Here is a 23,627-nt window from a genome sequence, read left to right as displayed (position 1 = left end):
AAATAATAATAATAATTAATATTAAATATATATAGAAAATGTATATTAAAAATATTTAAAATATACAGTATAAAGGAGCCTTGTCTATAAGTCAGAGGGAACACAAGGTGGAGGGCCTGGTGCAGGAAGCGAGTTGTAATGCTTCATTCCGCCTGTAGTGGTGCTGCAGGATAACTGAACACTTCATCTCAGATTCTCCCATAGATGACATATGATCGCTGAGGGTCCCAGTGGTGGAACAACCTATAGTCTGCCTATTGTCTGGCCGCATAATGTAAATGCTACCCTGGAGCACTTGCACTTGTTTGTCTCTTTATTTCATGGGTAGCATAGTGTCCAGCTTAACATGGTGGATTATGACTTAAAGGGGTATTCCACTCAAAAATAACTTTTTATATGTTTCTGCCCACGGTGAGACTTATAATTCGTTCCATACTTGTTATCAATTATTCAGTCTCCTTCCCCCAGTTCTATGCTGCCGCTTTCTGCTGAAGATATAAAAATGTGTGTGTGAGCTTTTCTCTCTGTCTCCCCCTTCTCCCCCTCCCTTCTGAGACGGCTGATGTAAATAAGTCCCTGGCAGGCTTTATCTGTAACATTGCAGATTCTTTATAATGCTGGGAGGGTTATTGTGAGGGAAAGTTTCTTATAAACTCAATGTGATTATCCCTCCTAGAATTACAAAGAAGCTACAGCTACAGAAGATGTTACAGATAAAGTCTACCAGGGACTTGTTTACATCAGCCATCTCAGAAGGGAGGGGGGAGGATGGGGAGACAGAGAGAGAGAGGTTCACACACAGATTTTTGTGTCTTCAGCAGAAAGCAGCAGCTTAGAACTGGGGAAAGAAGACTGAATAGATAAAAAGTATAGAAGGAATTGTTAGTCTTATCATGGGCAGAAACATATCAAAAGTTATGTTTGAGTGAAATAACCGCTTAAAGTGTACCTGTCACTTAAAAAAAAACAAAAAACTTTTAACAAGTCAAAAGACAGGTCAAGGTGTTCAGACTTAAACAAGCAGATAGAGAAGTGCTCTGCTGGGTGCTTCTCTCCCCACTTTCTCTGCATGTATTGACATTTAAAAACTTTTTTTTTAAGTGACAGTGCCCATTCCAGGACAACTCAACTGGACACAGATCAGTCCTTGAAGCCCGCAGTCTAATTTCCCTATCACATTTTATCTCATTCTCCAATTTCTTATTTCAGCTTCTGTCAAATCAGACGACCAATATGATGACGTCAGCAACGTGAGCCAAGCTCTGAACAGGTGCGCTCTTCTGTATAGGCGTCCTCTCTGCCTCCACCATGTGTTTTTAGTAAATCTTTCTTTTTGGAAAACTGTGTTATGCTGCTCCTCTGTAACTCCTCCTGGAAATGTATACCTAAATGGACAGCAGAGTGTTAGTGACCTCTCTATAACTAAATTCCTAAAAAAACGGCTACTGATGTTTAATTAATATGATTATCTTTATTGTCACAAATAATATATATCAATAAAATCACAACATGAAGTAAAAAATCATGCACACAAGAGGTACCGTCTAAGCAAATAATATAACTGGACACCACAATGTGTCACTAAGTATAAAGGTATCCACTACTGTGTGGATCCTGCCAGCAACATGGTAAAGGCTTTGATGCTCTGTATTATACTATTGCTATTGCACTAAACCCAGGTGAAGAAAAAATTGTAAACACAATAATGAGAAAGTTCTCCCATGAAAAACACTAACTGGGGCAAATAGACAGTACCTGATGTAATGTGTGCTGCCACCTCCAACGCACGTTTCGCGTACCGCTTGTTCACAGAGGAGTACTGATCCCTAACATCCTATTCCTTATATACCCCAGAGGGAAATGCCGGTCTTTAGACGCCTCCCCTGCTGGTCACATGATCGCACGCTACGGCGCGGCGTCTTGACGTCACACGTGCACCCACGTGAGCGGGTCAAGCCGACGTCATCGGACGCGTTGCCATAGTGCCGAGCATGTTTACAGACAGGGGGGTGGCGTCATCCGGTAAATATAAACAGGGAAAGCGAGCTAAATCCTATCAGCAGAGCATCAAAGCCAAACCAAGGCAGAACACAGACAGCAGTGCCCTACAAAGAACAATGGTAAACCCAACAAAACTGCCCATGTAAAAGGGGTATTCCCGTGCCCATATAATAGCAACTCATACAATATTAATAATTATGTATATCGCTATACAATGTAAATATACAGAACCAGTATGAATCAACAATAAATAAATAAATAGGCAACAATACTATACTGTGTTGAATACTCATACATGGTATGATAATAACAACTATATGTGTTATAATCAAACTATAATTCACAATTCGTACCACTAAATATACATATATAAAAAAATAAATATACATCAATATAAAATAAATCTAAATATAATGAATATACCTATACACCAAAATAAAAGTATATAAAATATAAAATATACATATCATAAGTGTACAAGTGAAAATAATGTGTATAATAGTATCTAAAGTGCATAGTGTATATAAAAATACCATGTCTCATTCTAAAGTGCATAATGTGTACAATAGAGCTAATGCACATAATACAGTGCATAATGTGTAAAAAATATAATAATATATATATATATAAATCATAATCAATATGCAAAATGTCATAGTGATACATAATAGTGTAAAAAAACTAAATCAATATGAAAATATCATATCTATTATCATTATATCATATCTATTATCACCATGATATTTTCATATTGATTTAGTTTTTTTACACTATTATGTATCACTATGACATTTTGCATATTGATTATGATTTATATATATATATATTATTATATTTTTTACACATTATGCACTGTATTATGTGCATTAGCTCTATTGTACACATTATGCACTTTAGAATGAGACATGGTATTTTTATATACACTATGCACTTTAGATACTATTATACACATTATTTTCACTTGTACACTTATGATATGTATATTTTATATTTTATATACTTTTATTTTGGTGTATAGGTATATTCATTATATTTAGATTTATTTTATATTGATGTATATTTATTTTTTTATATATGTATATTTAGTGGTACGAATTGTGAATTATAGTTTGATTATAACACATATAGTTGTTATTATCATACCATGTATGAGTATTCAACACAGTATAGTATTGTTGCCTATTTATTTATTTATTGTTGATTCATACTGGTTCTGTATATTTACATTGTATAGCGATATACATAATTATTAATATTGTATGAGTTGCTATTATATGGGCACGGGAATACCCCTTTTACATGGGCAGTTTTGTTGGGTTTACCATTGTTCTTTGTAGGGCACTGCTGTCTGTGTTCTGCCTTGGTTTGGCTTTGATGCTCTGCTGATAGGATTTAGCTCGCTTTCCCTGTTTATATTTACCGGATGACGCCACCCCCCTGTCTGTAAACATGCTCGGCACTATGGCAACGCGTCCGATGACGTCGGCTTGACCCGCTCACGTGGGTGCACGTGTGACGTCAGGACGCCGCGCCGTAGCGTGCGATCATGTGACCAGCAGGGGAGGCGTCTAAAGACCGGCATTTCCCTCTGGGGTATATAAGGAATAGGATGTTAGGGATCAGTACTCCTCTGTGAACAAGCGGTACGCGAAACGTGCGTTGGAGGTGGCAGCACACATTACATCAGGTACTGTCTATTTGTCCCAGTTAGTGTTTTTCATGGGAGAACTTTCTCATTATTGTGTTTACAATTTTTTCTTCACCTGGGTTTAGTGCAATAGCAATAGTATAATACAGAGCATCAAAGCCTTTACCATGTTGCTGGCAGGATCCACACAGTAGTGGATACCTTTATACTTAGTGACACATTGTGGTGTCCAGTTATATTATTTGCTTAGACGGTACCTCTTGTGTGCATGATTTTTTACTTCATGTTGTGATTTTATTGATATATATTATTTGTGACAATAAAGATAATCATATTAATTAAACATCAGTAGCCGTTTTTTTAGGAATTTATTTATAGAGACCCAGGCAGGTCTGGTGGTCGTTGTAGGATATACCTCTCTATAACTAGTATAGGTCTCTATATATGTGATCCTACACAGTGTGATACTGCCTAATCAGAGCTGACAATGGTTGCTATGCATATGGATTTCCAGGAGGGATACTGAGCTTCTCCATGTAGCTTATGGTACTGTAGTGTCCCAGTACATGTGGTTCAAGTTCTTTACCGCCTTTGTGTGAGTATCTGTCAGGTGTCACCCCAAGAGCTAGGAACTGTGATCTCCACTCCAGCCACTAGGTGTCTCACTTGCACCACTGCAGTATGTAAAGGTTTAGCTATTTGTTGTGTTGACCAATCACAGGTGAAGACCTTCTATCCTCTCTCTCTCTCTCTCTCTCTCTCTCTCTCTCTCTCTCTCTTATTCTCTCACTCCCCTCTCTCCTCTCTCTCTCCTCTCTCTCTCTCCCTTCCTTCCTGTGACACAGTCCTATAAGGCGAGGTAGTTTCCTGGTCTGGGTTCTTCTTCAGTCCAAATATCAGAGTATAGGAAACAAACAAAAGCTACAGCTTCCTGATGAAGTGACTAAGCGGGCCTGACCTAGGCAAAAGCCCTTGATGGGAACTGTGATTATTCTTAAAGAAAGACAAGAGACTACAGTATGCACTGATAGACCCTTAGAAGTGGGGTAACCTTGAGCTGCGTAAACTCTGATCCAGGGATTCTTCTAAACATCAGGACAGTGACTCCCTAAAGGAAAGGAAGAGGGACTGATCCCCAGTAGAACAAAGTTGCTGAGAGCCAAAGTATGCTACTGACTAATGCTTGACTAGCTTGGGAAAACCTTCAGGAATTAACTCTACCTAGAGACAGAGACCTAGAACTTGTCCTACCTAACCTGGCGGTCGCCAATATGTTTGGGCAGAGACGGTCCTATATGCAGAGATCATATATATCAGTGTATTGCACTGAAGTCCTTGTACAGTAAAGAATAAACCCTTGTGTAAGTGCTGGACTCGGTCATCTTACTTGTGCCGCACCCTCACTACTGTTCTACCAAGGTCCGGTGTCCGGAGGTGGGTATTGCCACTCCTGGCCTCTGTGACAAAACCAACCCCAAACACCAGAGCCCACCAGCTGCCACAACAACTGCATCCAGCAACCCAGGGCACGGCAGTACTGACACTGATACATTGTAACCAGCTGACAGCCGCGTGAAGGATGGGACTATGTGAGGACGGGGCTTCAGTCCGCAGTGTTTTCACTGACAGCAAGCAAAGGTATTGGTAAAGAATTGAAATGTCATAGAAATAGGCACAATCTTCCCCTTAGTTAACAGTATTAAGGGGTTGACAGAAGGGGGCGCTCTGACATACACCAGGGCATTGTTATTACATGATATTGGGGTTGTGGTTCTGAATTCAGGATTTTCATATAGTTTCTGATCTTATTAAAAAAAAAAAATCTTTCTTTATTTAGTTCTGGTGGAAAAGGAAAGGTATTTGGACATTTCTTTAAGAAAGACAAATCTAAAAAAGATGATACAGGGTAAGTGTGTGATACTGTGATATGTAGTATAATGGCGCCCAATTATGCTGACATAACAATGACTAGGCACAATAAAATAATACCGTATTGTTTCAATAATACCACCAAATAGTGCTGAAATAATAGTGCTATAGCAGTGCACAATGACATATATATCTGTTAAAAAATATTACCATACTGCGGCTTAATAATACAGCCATACTGGTACCTAAGCATAATATACATTGGTCAAGAATATTATCATACTGTGTATTGCCCAACATTGTCTCATAGTGCATAGTGGCAAAAATAATACAGCCAAGGAGTATCCAAACTTTTCTGAAGCAAATGCTTAAGTATATGGACATATAGTTGCTATAATATACTACCATGCCGCGCCCAAACAATACCGCCAAACCATTCCTCACAGTGGTAAAGTAACAGTAAGAACCCATGTCATATCCCTATGCAGCCACAGAAGACCACCTACCAGTGCTGTACCACACCATATTACTAGCTTTACCGTATAAATCCTCTAAATAACAATGCGATGTGGAGAGACTTAATCATTCACTTATATGGTCTCACGACCCTGGTTATAATAGAACATAGATAAGATAAGAAGACTTATGGCCAACTGTGTAAGGCTATTGTTTACATTTGGTAAGAGACTGGCCGTTCCGTGACCCAGCCGAATAACGGAACGGCCGGTCTTGGAAAAGATCTTCACGGCCGGATGATCTTACGCGCCACTGCCACATCAGAAATCAGCGGCGCTAAAGATCATCCAACTCTCCACTGCACACAATGGAGCGTTCATTGAATAGCAGCCGCAGAAAACTGACATGTCAGTTTCTCGCGACGCTGCTAGGGATCACGGCCGGAGTGTATACTATGTGTATACACTCCGGCCAGGATTTCCTCAGCCTTCAGCAGAACGTAAATTACGCCTTAATCATGGCCGTTGTTACAACGGCTGTGATTTCTGTGGTACTTACGTTGTGCTACAGTGGAGAGTTTTGATGCGGGCGCGCAGCACTCAGCAGCACTAAAGATCATCCGGCCGGTACTGCAGTACCAGCTGGGATGATCTTTTCTGAGCCTGGCCGCTCCGTGCTACGGTCAGGTCACGGAACGGCCGGACATATACAGCGTGTGAACATAGCCTAAGGCTATGTTCACACTACGTATATGTCCGGCTGTAGTTCGTACGCAGCCGGACATGTGCGGCTGAAACTACGGCCGTGGGAAAAATAGACATGCGGCCGGATTGTGAACATGCGGGAGAACCGCGAACATACGCCCGTAGTACAGTTATGCTTCCCTAGCTTGTTTCGAAGCGATCTGAGGCAGGTCATTTACTTGGAAATCTTCGCCCAGCCCAATAAACCACACGGAACATTTTCAATCTAAAAATCAAGTTCAATTTGGCTGAAATAAGTACTCCGTACGGGACCGCATTGAAATCCACGGCCGTGAGTTAGAACAGCTCCGGCCGCAAACAATGGTCTTGTTCATTTTTCACGGTGCCACATACGATCCGGCCGTAGGCTCATACGTAGTGTGAACTGTGCGTCCGGAAATCGTATACTTCCAAGCGTACGCATCAACCTCAAAACTACGTGCGTATATTTGCGGTTCGCACTACGGCCGGAAATATACGTAGTGTGAACATAGCCTAATACTGTATACGCCGCTATCAGTCCAGAATCACTTACTTGAGCTTGTTTTTCTAGATCTGCTTCTATGATCCCTAATCTGGGTAAGTATTACATCTTCTATAGTCTGTGGCCAGGATTTCTCTATTTGGGCATAAAATACTAAATAAACAGTGTAAATTCCTCAATGACCAGAAGATGGCGCCAGATTGCTATGTGTGATTCTGATCTTTACCACTCAGGATAGAAGGGTCTCCTATTCTAATCCTGAAGATGTTCTATATCTTAGTATTGTTGCTGGTGCTTGTGGTCCTCCTTCCAGCAGCCCCCCCATCAGCTTTGCCCCTATATGCTATAGTCAAAGCACAAATCCTACTAATAACTGCTATTCATGCTCATAGTGCTCCAGGAAGCTGAGATATGAGAAGCTGATTTCTGGATCAGGTTCATTTGCTACTGGAGACATTAAGTAGACATTGTTGTCAGCTGAGATTTTCTTTACTAGTTGTATCAGAATACTGTCCAACCCACAATATGAGGAGGAGGCAAACAGCTGCCAATATCTTAGCTTCCTGACCCTCTGACATTGAAGATAACAGCTCAAACTATTGTTAGATGTTAGAAGTAATCCAGAAATACTATACAGATTACAGTGGAAACTTTCTCATCTTTTTATAAACTTTGTTTTCCTGGTGCAGTCTTGTATGGCACAGTGTAACCCAGCGCCACCTGCTGGTCACATCTATGAACAGCGATCCCTACAGAATACAGTATATCCACATGTATTCATATCTCCCACAGATAGAACATTGTCCCAGGAGGGTGAGGAGAGTCCCATCTATGTCCAGAGTGATGAGCAAGAGAGGTAACTGTCTGCACATAGATATCTACATGCATTCTGTCACAGTATGTCAGTAAATAGTCTCCAGGTGGTCACACACTGATGGTTTCTCTTTAAGAGAAAAAGAACTAAAGTCTACAGGATGGAAATTTTTATTCAACAAGAAACAAGAACAGAAAGGAAGTGAAAGGTCAGTAGCCAATCTCATCTATCTATCTATCTATCTATCTATCTATCTATCTATCTATCTATCTCCTATCTATCTATCTATCTATCTATCTATCTATCTAGTCCAGAGAAAAGCCGCACATCCGGAGGTAAAGACGTGGGTGCCAGCGAAGAAAGTCCCTTGGCTAGGGATCCCAAACACAGTCCACAGAAATCCGCAGCACTCCAACATGTGGTAAGAAAAAATTTATTCCATCAACATAGGTACAAAAATGGCATTTTTGTACCTATGTTGATGGAATACATTTTTTCTTACCACATGTTGGAGTGCTGCGGATTTCTGTGGACTATCTATCTATCTATCTCCTATCTATCTATCTATCTCCTATCTATCTATCTATCTATCTCCTATCTATCTATCTCCTATCTATCTCCTATCTATCTATCTATCTATCTATCTATCTATCTCCTATCTATCTATCTATCTATCTATCTATCTATCTATCTCCTATCTATCTATCTATCTATGCAAAAAAGGGGTCTGTGGAGCCTCAGCTATGAGTCTCAAAACACGGGAATAGCCAGATATCCCTCTCTCCAGAGAAGGAAGCCCATTGCCAAGGGGTGCCTCCTAGTGGGGAGAGCACCAAACCACCCTGATACGTAGTCCCTCAGGTCCTCACTCTGTTGCGAGCTTTGGAACCTAAACAGGGAAACACCAGGGTGGCCCCTATAAGTCAAAGTCTAACTCTGTGGCGAGTATAACGACATAAGACAAGGGTTACCAAGGCAGGCATCCATCCACAGACTGCAGTTTCGGGGCATTTGCCCCTCGTCAGTGTGGAGCAGGATTCTGGCTACTGGGGCAATGATAAATAGACCAACAAAACACAACAATCACTGAACTCTGAGAACAGTGAAAAATTCCAATGGAGTACTCATTTACGAGTCTCCATTGATTGTCCCATACAAAATTTGTATATGCAAAAAAGGGGTCCGTGGAGCCTCAGTTACGAGTCTCAATGGAGAGAAAGGAACGGCTGCACATCCCATCTACGGCTGATCTATCTATCTATCTCCTATCTATCTATCTATCTATCTATCTATCTATCTATCTCCTATCTATCTATCTATCTATCTATCTCCTATCTATCTATCTATCTATCTATCTATCTATCTATCTATCTCCTATCTATCTATCTATCTATCTATCTATCTATCTATCTATCTATCTCCTATCTATCTATCTATCTATCTATCTATCTCCTATCTATCTATCTATCTATCTATCTATCTATCTATCTATCTGTCCATCTATCTCCTATCTATCTATCTATCTATCTGTCTTCCTTCTATTTATCTTTCTGTATTATTATTTAATATGTCCTGCTTTTTTTTTACTAATAAAATAAATTCCTTCTAGAAAATTTTTCTCTCCAGCATCAGGAGTAAAGAAGTTTGCAAAAGAAGAAAAGACATTCCGTGATAAATTTAAGGTTAGCTTCATATTTATTATAGTAGTTATATTCTTGTATATAGGGGCAGTATTATAGTAGTTATATTCTTGTATATAGGAGCAGTATTATAGTAGTTATATTCTTGTACATAGGGGGAAGTATTATAGTAGTTATATTCTTGTATATAGGAGCAGTATTATAGTAGTTATATTCTTGTATATAGGGTGGTATTATAGTAGTTATATTCTTGTATATAGGAACAGTATTATAGTAGTTATATTCTTGTATATAGGGGCAGTATTATAGTAGTTATATTCTTGTATATAGGGGCAGTATTATAGTAGTTATATTCTTGTATATAGGGGGCAGTATTATATTAGTTATATTCTTGTATATAGGAGGCAGTATTATAGTAATTATATTCTTGTATATAGGGGCAGTATTATAGTAGTTATATTCCTGTATATAGGAGCAGTATTATAGTAGTTATATTCTTGTACATGGGAGCAGTATTATAGTAGTTATAGTCCTGTATATAGGAGCAGTATTATAGTAGTTATATTCTTGTATATAGGAGGCAGTATTATAGTAGTTATATTCTTGTATATAGGAGCAGCATTATAGTAGTTATATTCTTGTATATAGGAGCAGTATTATAGTAGCTATATTCTTGTGTATAGGGAGCAGTATTATAGTAGTTATATTCCTGTATATAGGGGGCAGTATTATAGTAGTTATATTCTTGTATATAGGAGCAGCATTATAGTAATTATATTCTTGTATATAGAAGCAGTATTATAGTAGTTATATTCTTGTACATAGGAGCAGTAATATAGTAGTTGTGAAACACGAACTGAAGAGAATGGAACGGCTGCACATCCCATCTATGGCTGATACTAATGCCGCTAGGCCTATATTAAAAATCAACACCAGAGTATCTGTATGTGAATTGATCAAGCCATATTGCCCCGTGTACCACCGCGCAGGTCCTCTGGTCCACACGGGTCCCTACGCTAACTCCACACCGTGTCGGTCAGCGACCGCCAACCCCGCAAAGCGTGCACATGCAGGGAAGGGAGGCCATGGAACGGCCCTGCAACCCCAATGTCACAGGACCAGACCCAAAAAGCCCCACCAAAACCCAGCCAGCACCACCGGCGGGGAAGGCTGCCCCCAAACGACACAAGTATGGATGTGGTATTACACTTACCATTGCTGCTCTCACAGAATGGGGAAGACATAGGGTCCAGACATGTGAGCACAGACATATCCTGCTAATTTTGGTCATGTGGGTCTTATAAAGGAGTGCTAGCTGTTCAGAGAGGGAGAACTGTAAAACACGAACTGGAGAGAATGGAACCGCTGCACATCCCATCTATGGCTGATACTAATGCCGCTAGGCCTATATTAAAAATCAACACCAGAGTGTCTGTATATGAATTGATCAAGCCATATTGCCCCGTGTACCACCGCGCAGGTCCTCTGGTCCACACGGGTCCCTACGCTAACTCCACACCGTGTCGGTCGGCGACCGCCAACCCCGCAAAGCGTGCACACGCAGGGAAGGGAGGCCATGGAACGGCCCTGCAACCCCAATGTCACAGGACCAGACCCAAAAAGCCCCACCAAAACCCAACCAGCACCACCGGCAGGGAAGGCTGCCCCCAAACGACACAAGTATGGATATGGTATTACACTTACCATTGCTGCTCTCACAGAGTGCCTAGGGGCACTAGTATCAGCCATAGGTGTGAGGTGCAGCACTCTTTTTCTTCCCTGAGCCAGAGGGGGAAGATGGAGGAGCGGGTGCAATCAGACAAACGTTTTCGCGGTCTCCCGCGGTCTCCAGACCTGACGAAGCGGGAGACCGCGAAAACGTTTGTCTGATTGCACCCGCTCCTCCATCTTCCCCCTTCCCTGCTACGTTCATTCCTGGACAAATAAAGGACTCTTTTCGGCATAATCAGTGGTGAGTGACCGCCTCTATTCCTCTACCTGTTCCATTATAGTAGTTATATTCTTGTACATAGGAGGCAGTATAGTAGTAGTAGTAAAGTAGTTATGTGTCCAGAGAGAATGCGGTCGGCACTGTTGTAATAAAGCACTTCAGGTGTGATGGACTATGCAGCCAATAGTAAAGGAATCAAACAATAATGATGTGGGAATGAAATGGCTTTTCTTTTATGTAGGGGCTGCTTTTTTAGTATTTATTGCTTGTATACTAAATAGCCATATAACGTAACTTTTTATGGACTCCATCATGATCACTTGCTATATTTGTTTAACCAAGCAGTCAGCATCTCTTTTCCACTGTTGGTTTAATCTTTGGTAAGTTTTGTCTCCACTCCTCCTGCTGACATTGTCTGAGTATGATATTATGAAGCTTCCTGTTCTCTCCCTATCTCTTTCAGTATGAGGGAGAAATTAAAGTTCTTAACATCGCAACCATCAATGAACTGGCTCCACTCTCACCTAAAAATAAACTAGAACTCGCAGTGAAACCTGGAGAGACTGTTGAAATCATTGATATCACCAAAGAAGATCAAATTATTTGCCGTAATTTTTCTGGAAAATGTGAGTTATTCTGTCATGTGAATAGTGTTACAGAGTCTTTGGTGGTCAATTCAAACTCTTATGACTCTTCCCTCTTCTATCTAATATAACATAATATAAACACTCTGTAATATAATAATTCCTGAGAACGTTTCAAAATCTCCAGTCTTCTAGCACTTATCAGCTGCTGGATGTCACACAGGAAGTGGTGGATTCTTTCCATTGTGACACAGTGCTCTCTGCTGCCACCTCTGTCCATGTAAGGAACTGTCCAGAGCAATAGCAAATCCTCATAGAAAACCTCTCCGCTCAGCAGCTGATAAGTACTGGAAGGATTGAAATTTTTTAAATAGGAATCATTTACAAATTTGTATACCTTTCTATTACCAGTTGTTCTGATTTTTTTCCCTCTGGAGTACCCCTTTAATAGAACACATTGCAATTTTTTGTGGCAAAAAAGTGGTAAAATCACCAGACACCAAGATACTTTTACCATTGTTGCCCATACTTACTGATGTGAACAGATCCTAATGGTAAAGCTGGAATTATGACTCTTTATGAACCATGACTGTTCTGTCCTTTCAGATGGTTACGTCTCGATCGACTGTCTACACTTTAAGTAAGTAAAATTGCAACATGGAAATAAAGATTGTGTTGTGTCTGTATTTTATGAAAATTACTTTAAAAAAAAAAAAAAAAAAAAAGATTTTTTGACATTTCAAAAAGTTTTAAACACACTCCTCAGCATTGCAGCACCAATAATATGGTGGAATTATGGGAATCCCGGGATGGATAGATGCAGTAATGATGGAAAAAATAGAAACAAAATATTCTAAACGTGTAAATTTATTCAGTGTTTACATACATGCCATTAGTGATAAGAATGGTCGCCTGGTGCAACTGGAAGGAAGGCTACCATACATTATGCCACCCCACACCATAAAGCCGGGAGTGTGATGTTCCCTTGTGAAGGTCTCTTCATGATGTTGCACACATTATCTCCAGACCAATCATTGCATTCGAGGCAAAAGTGGGACTCATCACTGATTAGAATCGACCTCCATTGCCATCTTGCCCTGTACTATAATGGTTTCCTTTAAGGGCAGTGGTGAGTGATCAATGGAACCTGTAGCTGGACGTCTGGTTTGTAGCCCAGTGTGATGGTTTGTGTAGACACTGTGTGACACCCTAGGCTTGTATGTGATGTCCAATTTCTCTCTCAGTACAAATTGAATCACTACGCACCATTCTTCTGACCTGATGATCTGTCCGTGCAGAGTTCAGTTCTTATTGAACGACTGGGAGACGCAACTGTGAACTGAGCTGACATCCCGACCTAAACCAAGGTCTCTGTCCCTCCCAGTGGCGATAACTGTTGCAGTCCATTAGAGGGGACAGTGGTACAGTACATTAGAGGGGACAGTGGTACAGTACATTAGTGAGGACAGTGGTATAGTACATTAGAGGGGACAGTGGTACAGTACATTAGAGGGGACAGTGGTACAGTACATTAGAGGGGACAGTGGTACAGTACATTAGAGGAGACCAGGCCCGGACTGGTAATCTGGCGGACCGGGCAAATGCCCGCTGGGCCGCCCGGATTACCAGTCACTGGGCCGCCTGATACAGCAGAGACACCTGCAGTGACTGAGTGAACAGCGCGGCCGGCTGCCGCGCTATCCGCTCAGCCTCTGCCGGGCCGCGTCGGTCAGCCCCGCCTCCTTCCCCCGGACATTTAGGGGCCGCGGCCTTTACTGCCGCTCTGCCCCTTTAAAACATTCCTATCATTAGCAGACGTGCCGTGCGCAAGCACGTCTGCTAAGCTGCTCCTGTCCGCTCCCCTGCACAGAACACTGAAAGGCAGTGCAGCCTCTATTACAAGCAGACCTGCCGCGCGCTGGCACGTCTGCTACCGCGACGTCACTTCCGGTGGCAGACATCACCTCCAGTGGCAGACGTCACTTCCGGCAGACACTCCACTGAGGATCCAGGAGGAGGAGAGCGCACAGGCTAAATCGCAGCTGCTGTGGACCGGAGCTCAGGAAGGAGGAAGAGTCTGCTGGGGATGTGTGATGGTGAGTATGTTCTTGTTTTGTTTGTCTTAACATGGGACTGCAGAGCAGGGTGGCCTATTACAGGGGGTGCGGCAGGGGCGGGCTGGGCCGGGGACAGGGTTGCATATGCCCCCTGGGACAGTCTCCCCCTAGTATACTGAAGGGCCACGGCGGCCGGATGTTATAAATGCCGTTCTGCCACTCCCAGAGTCAGCAGCGGTGACAGAAAGCCCTCCAGACTCTGATCTCACACTTCCCGTCACTCATTGGTGGAGCAGGCAGCCTGTTCCATCAAGGAGTAAAGAGCAGTGCACAGCACATGGAGGAGGGTGAAGGAGAGAGAAGAGGACTGCCAGGAGAGGAGCCGCCCACTGTCCTGACTGGTATCTGGGGTGTGTGTGTGTGTGTGGGGGGGGGGGGGGGGGGTAACTGTATAGTACTGGGGTCTGTAAGACACCACCACTATACAATAGCCTAGGACTGGCTGGAGCAGGGGACACTCACCTCCCTGTCCGGCCAATCTCCTCTGTAATGTCCGGCCAGCTTCTCCTATGTGATTCAGACAGTGTGATTCGCACTGCTTGTATCCCTCTGCTGTGGCCAGACCTGACAGGAAGAGGCCAGAACAGCAGAGCAGCACGGACCATCTAGTGAGTATATTGGGGAGGAGGGGGCATTTTGCTTTATTCTGCAAAATTTGACTCCAGTTATTGCAGAACTACAACTCCCATTGTACCCTGCTGACAGGACATGATGAGAGTTGTAGTTTGGTAACAGCTGAGGAGCCACTGTTAAGAAGAAACGATTTAGGGGTACAGTGGTATTAGTAACATTCTCCAAAATGTGACTCCTCAGTTAGTGCAAAACTACAACTCCCATCATGCTCTGGTGGTAGGAGATAATAGGGAATATAGTTTAGGAACAGCAGGAAGGTCACATGGTGGAGAACTTTACATTAATAAACTGTACCCCTAAATCATTGCTTCCTAACAATGGCTCCTCAGCTGTTACCAAACTACAACTCACATCTTGCCCTGCCACCAGGAGATAATGGGGGTTGCAGTTTAGGAACATCAGGAGGGTCACATGTTGGAGAACTCCATATTAATAAACTGTACCCCTAAATGATTGCTTCCTAACCAATGGCTCCTCAGCTGTTACGTCCTGCTACTAGGGTACAATGGGAGTTGTAGTATTGCTACTGGTAGGGAAACAATAATTTAGGGGGGTAGTTTATATAGTATAGTGTTCTCCAACATGTGACCCTCTAGTCGCTGCACGACTAGAACTCCCATCATGTCCTGTTGGCATAATGAAGGTTGTAGTTTAGGAACAGCTGAGGAGACACTGGTTGTGAAACAATAATTTAGGGGGTCAGTGGCATAGTACATTAAAGAGGACAGTGGTACAGTACATTAGAGGGGACAGTGGTACAGTACATTAGAGGACAGTGGTACAGTACATTAGAGGGGGCAGTGGTACAGTACATTAGAGGGGGCAGTGGTACAGTACATTAGAGCGGACAGTGGTACAGTACATTAGAGGGGACAGTGGTACAGGACATTAGAGAGGACAGTGGTACAGTACATTAGAGGGGACAGTGGTACAGTACATTAGAGGGGACAGTGGTACAGTACATTAGAGGGGACAGTGGTACAGGACATTAGAGAGGACAGTGGTACAGTACATTAGAGGGGACAGTGGTACAGTACATTAGAGGGGACAGTGGTACAGTACATTAAAGAGGACAGTGGTACAGTACATTAGAGGGGACAGTGGTACAGTACATTAGAGGGGACAGTGGTACAGTACATTAGAGGGGACAGTGGTACAGTACATTAGAGGGGACAGTGGTACAGTACATTAGAGGGGACAGTGGTACAGTACATTAAAGAGGACAGTGGAGTGTAGTACCAGTATAGTAGTAGTGCTCGTGGTGTGACTGTATTATTAAGTAACTATTTATAATGTAGTTACTATGTGATTGTAGTATGTGGTCATGGTGTGGCAGTATTATTGGTCCCTTGTATACTAGTATTATTGGTTATATTAGTATACAGGGTTTGGTCAGTAATAGTATGATTTCCATGTCCATACCAGGTACAATCCAATCCAGAGCAGATTAAACTATGGTCTTATATAAAAATTCTGGGCCGGCAGGGGTGAAGAGAACGTAAAAAAAAAAATCTTTGCTTACCCATCCTAATGCCCCTGCAGCACGGAGTAACCACCTCTCTCACAGTTGCCATTGTCCCGTTTCTCCCACTCCTGCATTGTCATGTCCCGGCGGGATGTACCCACTTGCCCCAGTATGTGATGTTGCAGGACCAGGAGCTGCAGCAACAAATCTGTGAGCAGTGATGCTGCACTGCGGGGGCACAGGAACGGGTAAGTATGGATTATTTATCATGTTCCCCTCACCCCCTGCCTGCTTGGGATGTGTAGGTTCGACAAGAGTTCTCCTTTGAGTATATCTGCCTTAACGATTGTCCGCTACTCATGGGCCACTGCTGTGTGCTTGCTCCCCAGGCCAAAGTTTACCAGCCCCTGGGGTGGGGGCTATTCTATTTGGAAGGTGTTATAGTCACAGGGTCTCTTGTACATAAGGGGCGTTGTTACATCACGGCCTCCTGACATACAATATGTTTTTACTGGGTTTTTTAAAAAAAAATTGTGGTGTTTTGTGTTTTTTTTTTTTTTATATATATATTCTAAAATGGGCTCCAGGGCCATACTTACACCTCTGATCACAGTTGTAGCATGTAGCCACATGGATGGATGGATGGATGGATAGACAGACAGACAGACAGACAGACAGACAGACAGATAGATAGATAGATAGATAGATAGATAGATAGATAGATAGATAGATAGGAGATAGATACTGTAGATAGGAGATAGATAGATAGATAGGAGATAGATAGATAGATAGATAGATAGGAGATAGATAGATAGATAGATAGATGATAGATAGATGGATAGGAGATAGATAGATAGATAGATAGATAGATAGATAGATAGATAGGAGATAGATAGATAGATAGATAGATAGATAGATAGATAGATAGATAGGAGATAGATAGATGGATAGGAGATAGATAGATAGGAGATAGATAGATAGATAGATAGATAGATAGATAGATAGATAGGAGATAGATAGATGGATAGGAGATAGACAGACAGACAGACAGACAGATAGATCTAGTTTGAAACAGATATCTAGCAGATCATTGTGTATCTTGGATTGCACCTACAATCCCAACATGAGAACATAACCCGGCTCACGTCTTGTAATGACTAAAAGCTTATTACCCATACGGCCTTTATATGTAAGCAGAGATACTCAGGATAAAGAAAGGGCATTCAAAAATAATTATTTTCCTCCAATAACAGTGCCAACCGGAGTAAGAGAGTTGTGCTGTTTCTGGAAGAAAATGGCCATGTTTTTCCCCTTTAAAGGGTACACAACTGTACATCCCAGCAGTGTAAACTTTTATAATCGTCCTCTTCACTACCAGCTGAAGTGTCATAGCAATAGCAGCAGCATCGCCCTGTATGTCAATCAGTCAGCGCAGGAAGGGGCGGAGACAGGAGTTGCCGCTGTGGCTAGGTTCTGTCGCTATGACACTTCTACTTGTAATTAAAAGGATGAAAATAAAAGTTTACATTGGACTAAAGATCTTGTCATTTATATCTCCCCAACACCTGTATGCCAAGAACTACAGCTCAGTGCCTGGCGTGGACCTCACAGATTGTACCAGAGCATAGAATCTGAGGAATCTGCCTGAGCATAGAATGGAGCACAGGAGCGAGCAGCAGGATGTTATCGGCGAGAATTCCATAGTGTGAACGCACCCTAAGGGTACTTTAATACCTAATCCATTGTGGATTTGATTCTGCTGATTTGTTCAGTTTAAATAAATATGCATCGATTCTACAACGGATTATGTTAGATCTTTGTTTTTATGTTTTGACGAGGGGTGTTCAGATATTTAAAGGGGTTATCCAGGCTTAGAAAAACATGGAACTGGGATACTTTTTTCCAGAAGCCAGTTTTACTTTACACCATGTTTGATAAATCTCCCTCAATGTCTTCATTTTACCTATGAGGCTCCACCTCCAATGAACAGCAATCCATTTAGTTGTGGAAGGCTGCCGTCACTCATTAGTTAATATGTATTGGGTGCCACCATATTCCTGTCCCTGAACACTGTACTGTGTGGGGACACGGCACTATGACAAAGAGAATATTTACATCCAGACATTCATATATTTCCAGGATGAATAAAAGAGGATCAAGATGCTCTGGAATCATTAATGGATAATACATTTATATACTTGTATTTCCTAAAGCAGACTGGTTAGGAAAAGTGGCAGATTCTTTATTAGCCTATGTTCCCACGCAGTATTTTTGCAACCAAAACCAGGAGTGGATTGAGAACACAGAAAGGATCTGTTCACACACTGCTGAAATTGAGTGGATGGCCGCCATTTATTGGCAAATAGCCGCCATTATTTCAAAACAACTGGCAGTTGATTTGAAATAATGGCCGTGATTTGAAAAAATTTGCCACTGCAAAAAAACTGACCAAAATGCTAAGCAAAAATACTGAGTGGGAACATAGCCTGATAGTACATGTAGTGCATCGTGCAGCTGATCAGTTCTGTATTCTGTACTACAGTCGGCAGTGTGATAATACTTTCCAGTGCACCTATGTATTATGTGTTATATGGTTCTTTGTGTAGTGATAGTGAAGATGTGACGGGATGTGAAGGGATGTGACCTAGTAAGTCAGAGTTTGCCACAGCTTGCATTCCGCTCTGCATTAAAGGGCTACTCTGGCTATATCAACTGGTGTCAGAAAGTTATAAAGATTTGTAATTTATTTTTGTTTAAAAATCTCCACTCTTCCAGTACTTATTAGCTGCTGTATGTCCTGCAGGAAGTGGTGTATTCTCTCCAGTGTGATACAGTGCTCTCTGCTGCCCCCTTTGACCATGTCAGGAACTGTCCAGAGCAGGAGAGGTTTTCTATGGGGATTTACTGCTGCTCTGGACAGTTCCTGACATGGGCAGAGGTGGCAGCAGAGAGCAGTGTGTCAGACTGGAGAGAATACACCACTTCCAGCAGGACATACAGCAGCTGATAAATACTGGAAGGTTTGAGATTTTTTAAATAGAAGTAATTTACAAATCTGTATAACTTTCTGACACCAGTTTAAAAAAAACAAGATATTTGCCGGAGTACACCTCCTTCATTTGATAATTGGCTTGTCTAATAGGTCCTTATCACAGAAACCTCAGCTCATCTTATCTTTTGTGTGGGCAGTCAAATATATCGCTATTGCCCACACATCTCACTGGACAATAGCAATATATTTCAATGGCCACATGATCGTTTGTGCGGTCCGGCTGCTCGATTACTCGTACCTTCTGAGGGCACTGCATTGTATGTGGGCTGGTAGGGTTTGACTGCCAGGGCTGCTTTTTAGTCCCAGTCCGGCCCTGGAGGAGACAGTGGTAAAGTACATTAGAGGGGACAGTGGTACAGTACATTAGAGGAGACAGTGGTACAGTACATTAGAGGGGACAGTGGTAAAGTACATTAGAGGGGACAGTGGTACAGTACATTAAAGGGGACAGTGGTACAGTCCATTAGAGAGGACAGTGGTACAGTCCATTAGAGAGGACAGTGGTACAGTCCATTAGAGAGGACAGTGGTACAGTCCATTAGAGAGGACAGTGGTACAGTCCATTAGAGAGGACAGTGGTACAGTACATTAGAGGGGACAGTGGTAAAGTACATTAGAGGAGACAGTGGTAAAGTACATTAGAGAGGACAGTGGTACAGTATATTAGAGGACAGTGCTACAGTACATTAGAGGACAGTGGTACAGTACATTAGAGGGGACAGTGGTACAGTACATTAGAGGACAGTGGTACATTACATTAGAGGGGACAGTGGTACAGTACATTAGAGAGGACAGTGGTAAAGTACATTAGAGGGGACAGTGGTACAGTACATTAGAGGAGACAGTGGTACAGTACATTAGAGGAGACAGTGGTACAGTACATTAGAGGGGACAGTGGTAAAGTACATTAAAGGGGACAGTGGTACAGTACATTAGAGGAGACAGTGGTAAAGTACATTAGAGGGGACAGTGGTACAGTACATTAGAGGAGACAGTGGTAAAGTACATTAGAGGGGACAGTGGTACAGTACATTAGAGGACAGTGGTACAGTACATTAGAGGAGACAGTGGTAAAGTACATTAGAGGGGACAGTGGTACAGTACATTAGAGGAGACAGTGGTAAAGTACATTAGAGGGGACAGTGGTACAGTACATTAGAGAACAGTGTCAGTACAGATTTCTGAGGTTTCATGTTGCCAACAAAATGTGCTTCAATCTGGGTTTGGCACTTGAAGATTTGATCATTTGCATATAGGCTACTTCCTCGATGCATCATCTTACGGCTCGTCCTTCTTGATGCTGCATTTTCAATGTTATTAATTGTTATTAATTTTGTGTGGAAATTAAATAGTGATAGAATATGTAACCATTAGAAACCAGAGCTCCAAAATGGCGCCCCCCATTTTCACAGGCTGTGTTTGAAATTGCAGCTCAGCCCCATTGACCTCTATGAAATTGAGATACCAGACACAACACACAGACAGATGTGGAGATATTTTGGAAGCCAAGTGCCACTAATTCTGGACAAGACTTAATTTATCGATTGACAAAATGAAACTTTTTTTTTTTTTTTTTACAGCATCGAACATATTAACTGAGAGTATCAGAAGAGCTTCGATAGGACATCATTTCCTGTTTTATACATTCATTACTGCCAATTTTTTTTCTTTTACCTCTTCTGGGAACTGAATGCTCGATACTCGGGCCAGATACTGCCGGTCACTCTCTCGGTTTTAGTAATCCTATGTATAAAACACTTGCTCTGGGAGTTCAACTAGCATATTATTTGAAGAATTTGGAAAATCTGGGGTGGAAGGCTGTAACCCTTGTTGCTTTCATGTAAACCTCTATTTATATGAATCAGAATATCTATAATTTGCTATTTTGTAGTGAATAAAATGAAAATTTCTTGCGTACAATTTCCTTAATTTTTTTTTTCATCTTGTTGGCTTTTTAAGTTTACTGGTGTTTCCAGAATTCAGATCATTTTCAGTTTTAAAAGTATCTTTTTTTTTAACAACTCAACAATTTTTTTGTGTTTTTTGCAATTTTTTATGTGTGTAAAATCTGGAGAACTGTAGATGTTTGTAGGCAAATTTGTACCTGTCTGAACCCACATTGGTATTCTTCTATAATTGTTTTCTTTACCAAAAATTACTCCTTACACCCCCAAAAAAACAACTAAAATATAAGTCACAAGGTGTCAACTTTTTTTGCAATCTACTGTCAAATGCCTGTTATTAAAGGAAATCTGTCTGTAGTAATGGCTAGATCAGGACAGAAAACAGGAAGTGAGGGCAGGGTTTTTTATGAGCTACGTGCAAGAGAGAGAGGTTGTGTTACTCAAAACTGAGCCAGTTTGCCTGCTGAAGATGATCCGCACTGGTTCTGAAAGGTAAATCAAGGCTTTCTCTTATTGCTCCATAAAGCTCAGGGCATATGCCCGTTGTGTATGTCAACAATGTGATCTCCCTTCCCTTTATCTTGTCAGCAGCAGTAGCAGTTCAGTGTTATGCTGCTGCTGTTTCTTTCCTTTCTACTCACATAACACTTTGCAAAACCAGTGCATTGGTAACCCCTTCTCTTGCCATATGCCATCTATCATGTGCCTGTTCAATGCATTTTCACCAGAACCTTGTCATGGCATGGCAGTAAGGAGTATGTGCTGTGCTATCCTGCACAGTAAGAGAAGTAAACAGAAAGAAAGTAACTATGTGTGCTGCCCCCTAAAATCGTGAGAATGAGAAAAATCTGTCCACCATGAAGGGGGCTCTCAGCGGCTCAATAACAGCACTATCATCATCTTGTCACCACCCTTAAGGGTTACTGTATATTTTTAAGAACAACATACATGTAGGAAAGAGCCGAAGCCACAGGATCTCATCACACCAGTTTATTGAAATGATGCGCAGATAATTTCCATAGATACAATTTATGTGCAAATCATGAATAATCATTGTATACAAAAAAAAACTCTACAAATCAATAATAAATCTTCTGTGCCTACGCGGTATTGCACTTGTTGTATGTCACGATCCTAAAGCTCAAAACTCAATGTGATGCAACGCGTAGGTTACAAGATTGTCGTAAAGTGTGTAACACAAACCATAACAAACATCTGTACAAGTCGGGACACTCTCATCAAAAAGGGAAACTTGACGGCGAGACAGAACAACGTGGCCACCTGAGCTGTAGCCAGGTGGGGTTATACAGTGGACCGTACCAAAGTGCAGGTTCAATCAGCAGCCACATTCACAGCCACTTAAAATACAATTGCAAACTTCCGCTGGGGTGGTACTGCAACTAAGGACACAGCCCCGCCCCTGCTTATTCATATTCAAGTACATAATACTCAAGCATCGGGCACTAGACAAGACCAACTATAAATTATAGAAACATTCACAACACTCCTTATTACACTTGTGCTAGTGGAAGTATTAGAACCTACAACATACTCTTCCACCCCCTTATATCTTCTCCTCAATGGGCCCTTCAGGTCCTAACATGTTGCCAATATATGTCCAATCTGTGTTGCCTGATGCAAACTACTTCTCCTCGAGGGTTTGTTCACTTTTGCAACATTCACTTTACTGCTTTAACTTTGCAATCATAACAAATCTACTGTTCTGTGTTTACAGCTCCTATGCAGATCTACTGTATGTGTTTCCATGGTTACAGACTACATGGTATCCTTGTGTAGTCTGACCTAGCAATCATGAATTGCTCCACTCTATTGTTTTTAGGTTTTAAAAAAGAGGGGCAAAGGGATTGTAGAATTGCATTACTGAAGGATGAGACTACACAGGGATTCTTGTCGTCTGTTACCATGGAGATAGGTTGGGTGGCATAGGAGCTGTATACATAAACCAGTAGATTTGTTATGGTTATTTAGAGTACTGTAAACAGATTCAGCAGATTCTCCTATATCAGTGTACTCCGACCTGTGGATCCAGGTGTTTACAAAACTACAACTTCTATCGATGGCTTTCAGGGCATGATGGAGATGTAGTTTTTCAACAGCCAAGGGTTGGGCAACAATCCTCTATACCATTGTAGAATGGCTCCAGACACTTAACTTAACACTGCCTGTAATACAAATCCCTTTTCCACCAACCCATAACTGGGAGGGCTCATGGTTGTCTTGGACTATATTTAAAAAGGAACACCAT

At 41.7% G+C, this 23,627-nt stretch overlaps 1 protein-coding gene across 2 annotated transcripts in view; it reads left to right on the top strand.

The window, feature by feature from the left end:
- Window positions 1-21,316, top strand: part of FYB2 (FYN binding protein 2) — a 28,304-nt gene extending 6,988 nt beyond the window's left edge. For both annotated transcript variants that reach the window (XM_069979390.1, XM_069979389.1), the window contains exons 9-17: window positions 1,210-1,270; window positions 5,487-5,555; window positions 7,271-7,296; window positions 7,994-8,057; window positions 8,152-8,223; window positions 9,625-9,697; window positions 12,070-12,232; window positions 12,797-12,830; window positions 21,038-21,316. In XM_069979390.1, coding sequence (XP_069835491.1) covers window positions 1,210-1,270; window positions 5,487-5,555; window positions 7,271-7,296; window positions 7,994-8,057; window positions 8,152-8,223; window positions 9,625-9,697; window positions 12,070-12,232; window positions 12,797-12,830; window positions 21,038-21,056 — 581 coding nt within the window. In that variant the 3' untranslated portion in view covers window positions 21,057-21,316. The remainder of the gene's footprint in view (window positions 1-1,209; window positions 1,271-5,486; window positions 5,556-7,270; window positions 7,297-7,993; window positions 8,058-8,151; window positions 8,224-9,624; window positions 9,698-12,069; window positions 12,233-12,796; window positions 12,831-21,037) is intronic.
- The last annotated feature ends 2,311 nt before the right edge of the window (window positions 21,317-23,627 follow it).

Source organism: Dendropsophus ebraccatus, chromosome 8, assembly GCF_027789765.1.
Source record: "Dendropsophus ebraccatus isolate aDenEbr1 chromosome 8, aDenEbr1.pat, whole genome shotgun sequence".
NCBI classification, from domain to species: domain Eukaryota; kingdom Metazoa; phylum Chordata; class Amphibia; order Anura; family Hylidae; genus Dendropsophus; species Dendropsophus ebraccatus.
The sequence above is the reverse complement of the archived record's forward strand: the minus strand, read 5'-3'. Positions and strand labels throughout refer to the sequence as shown.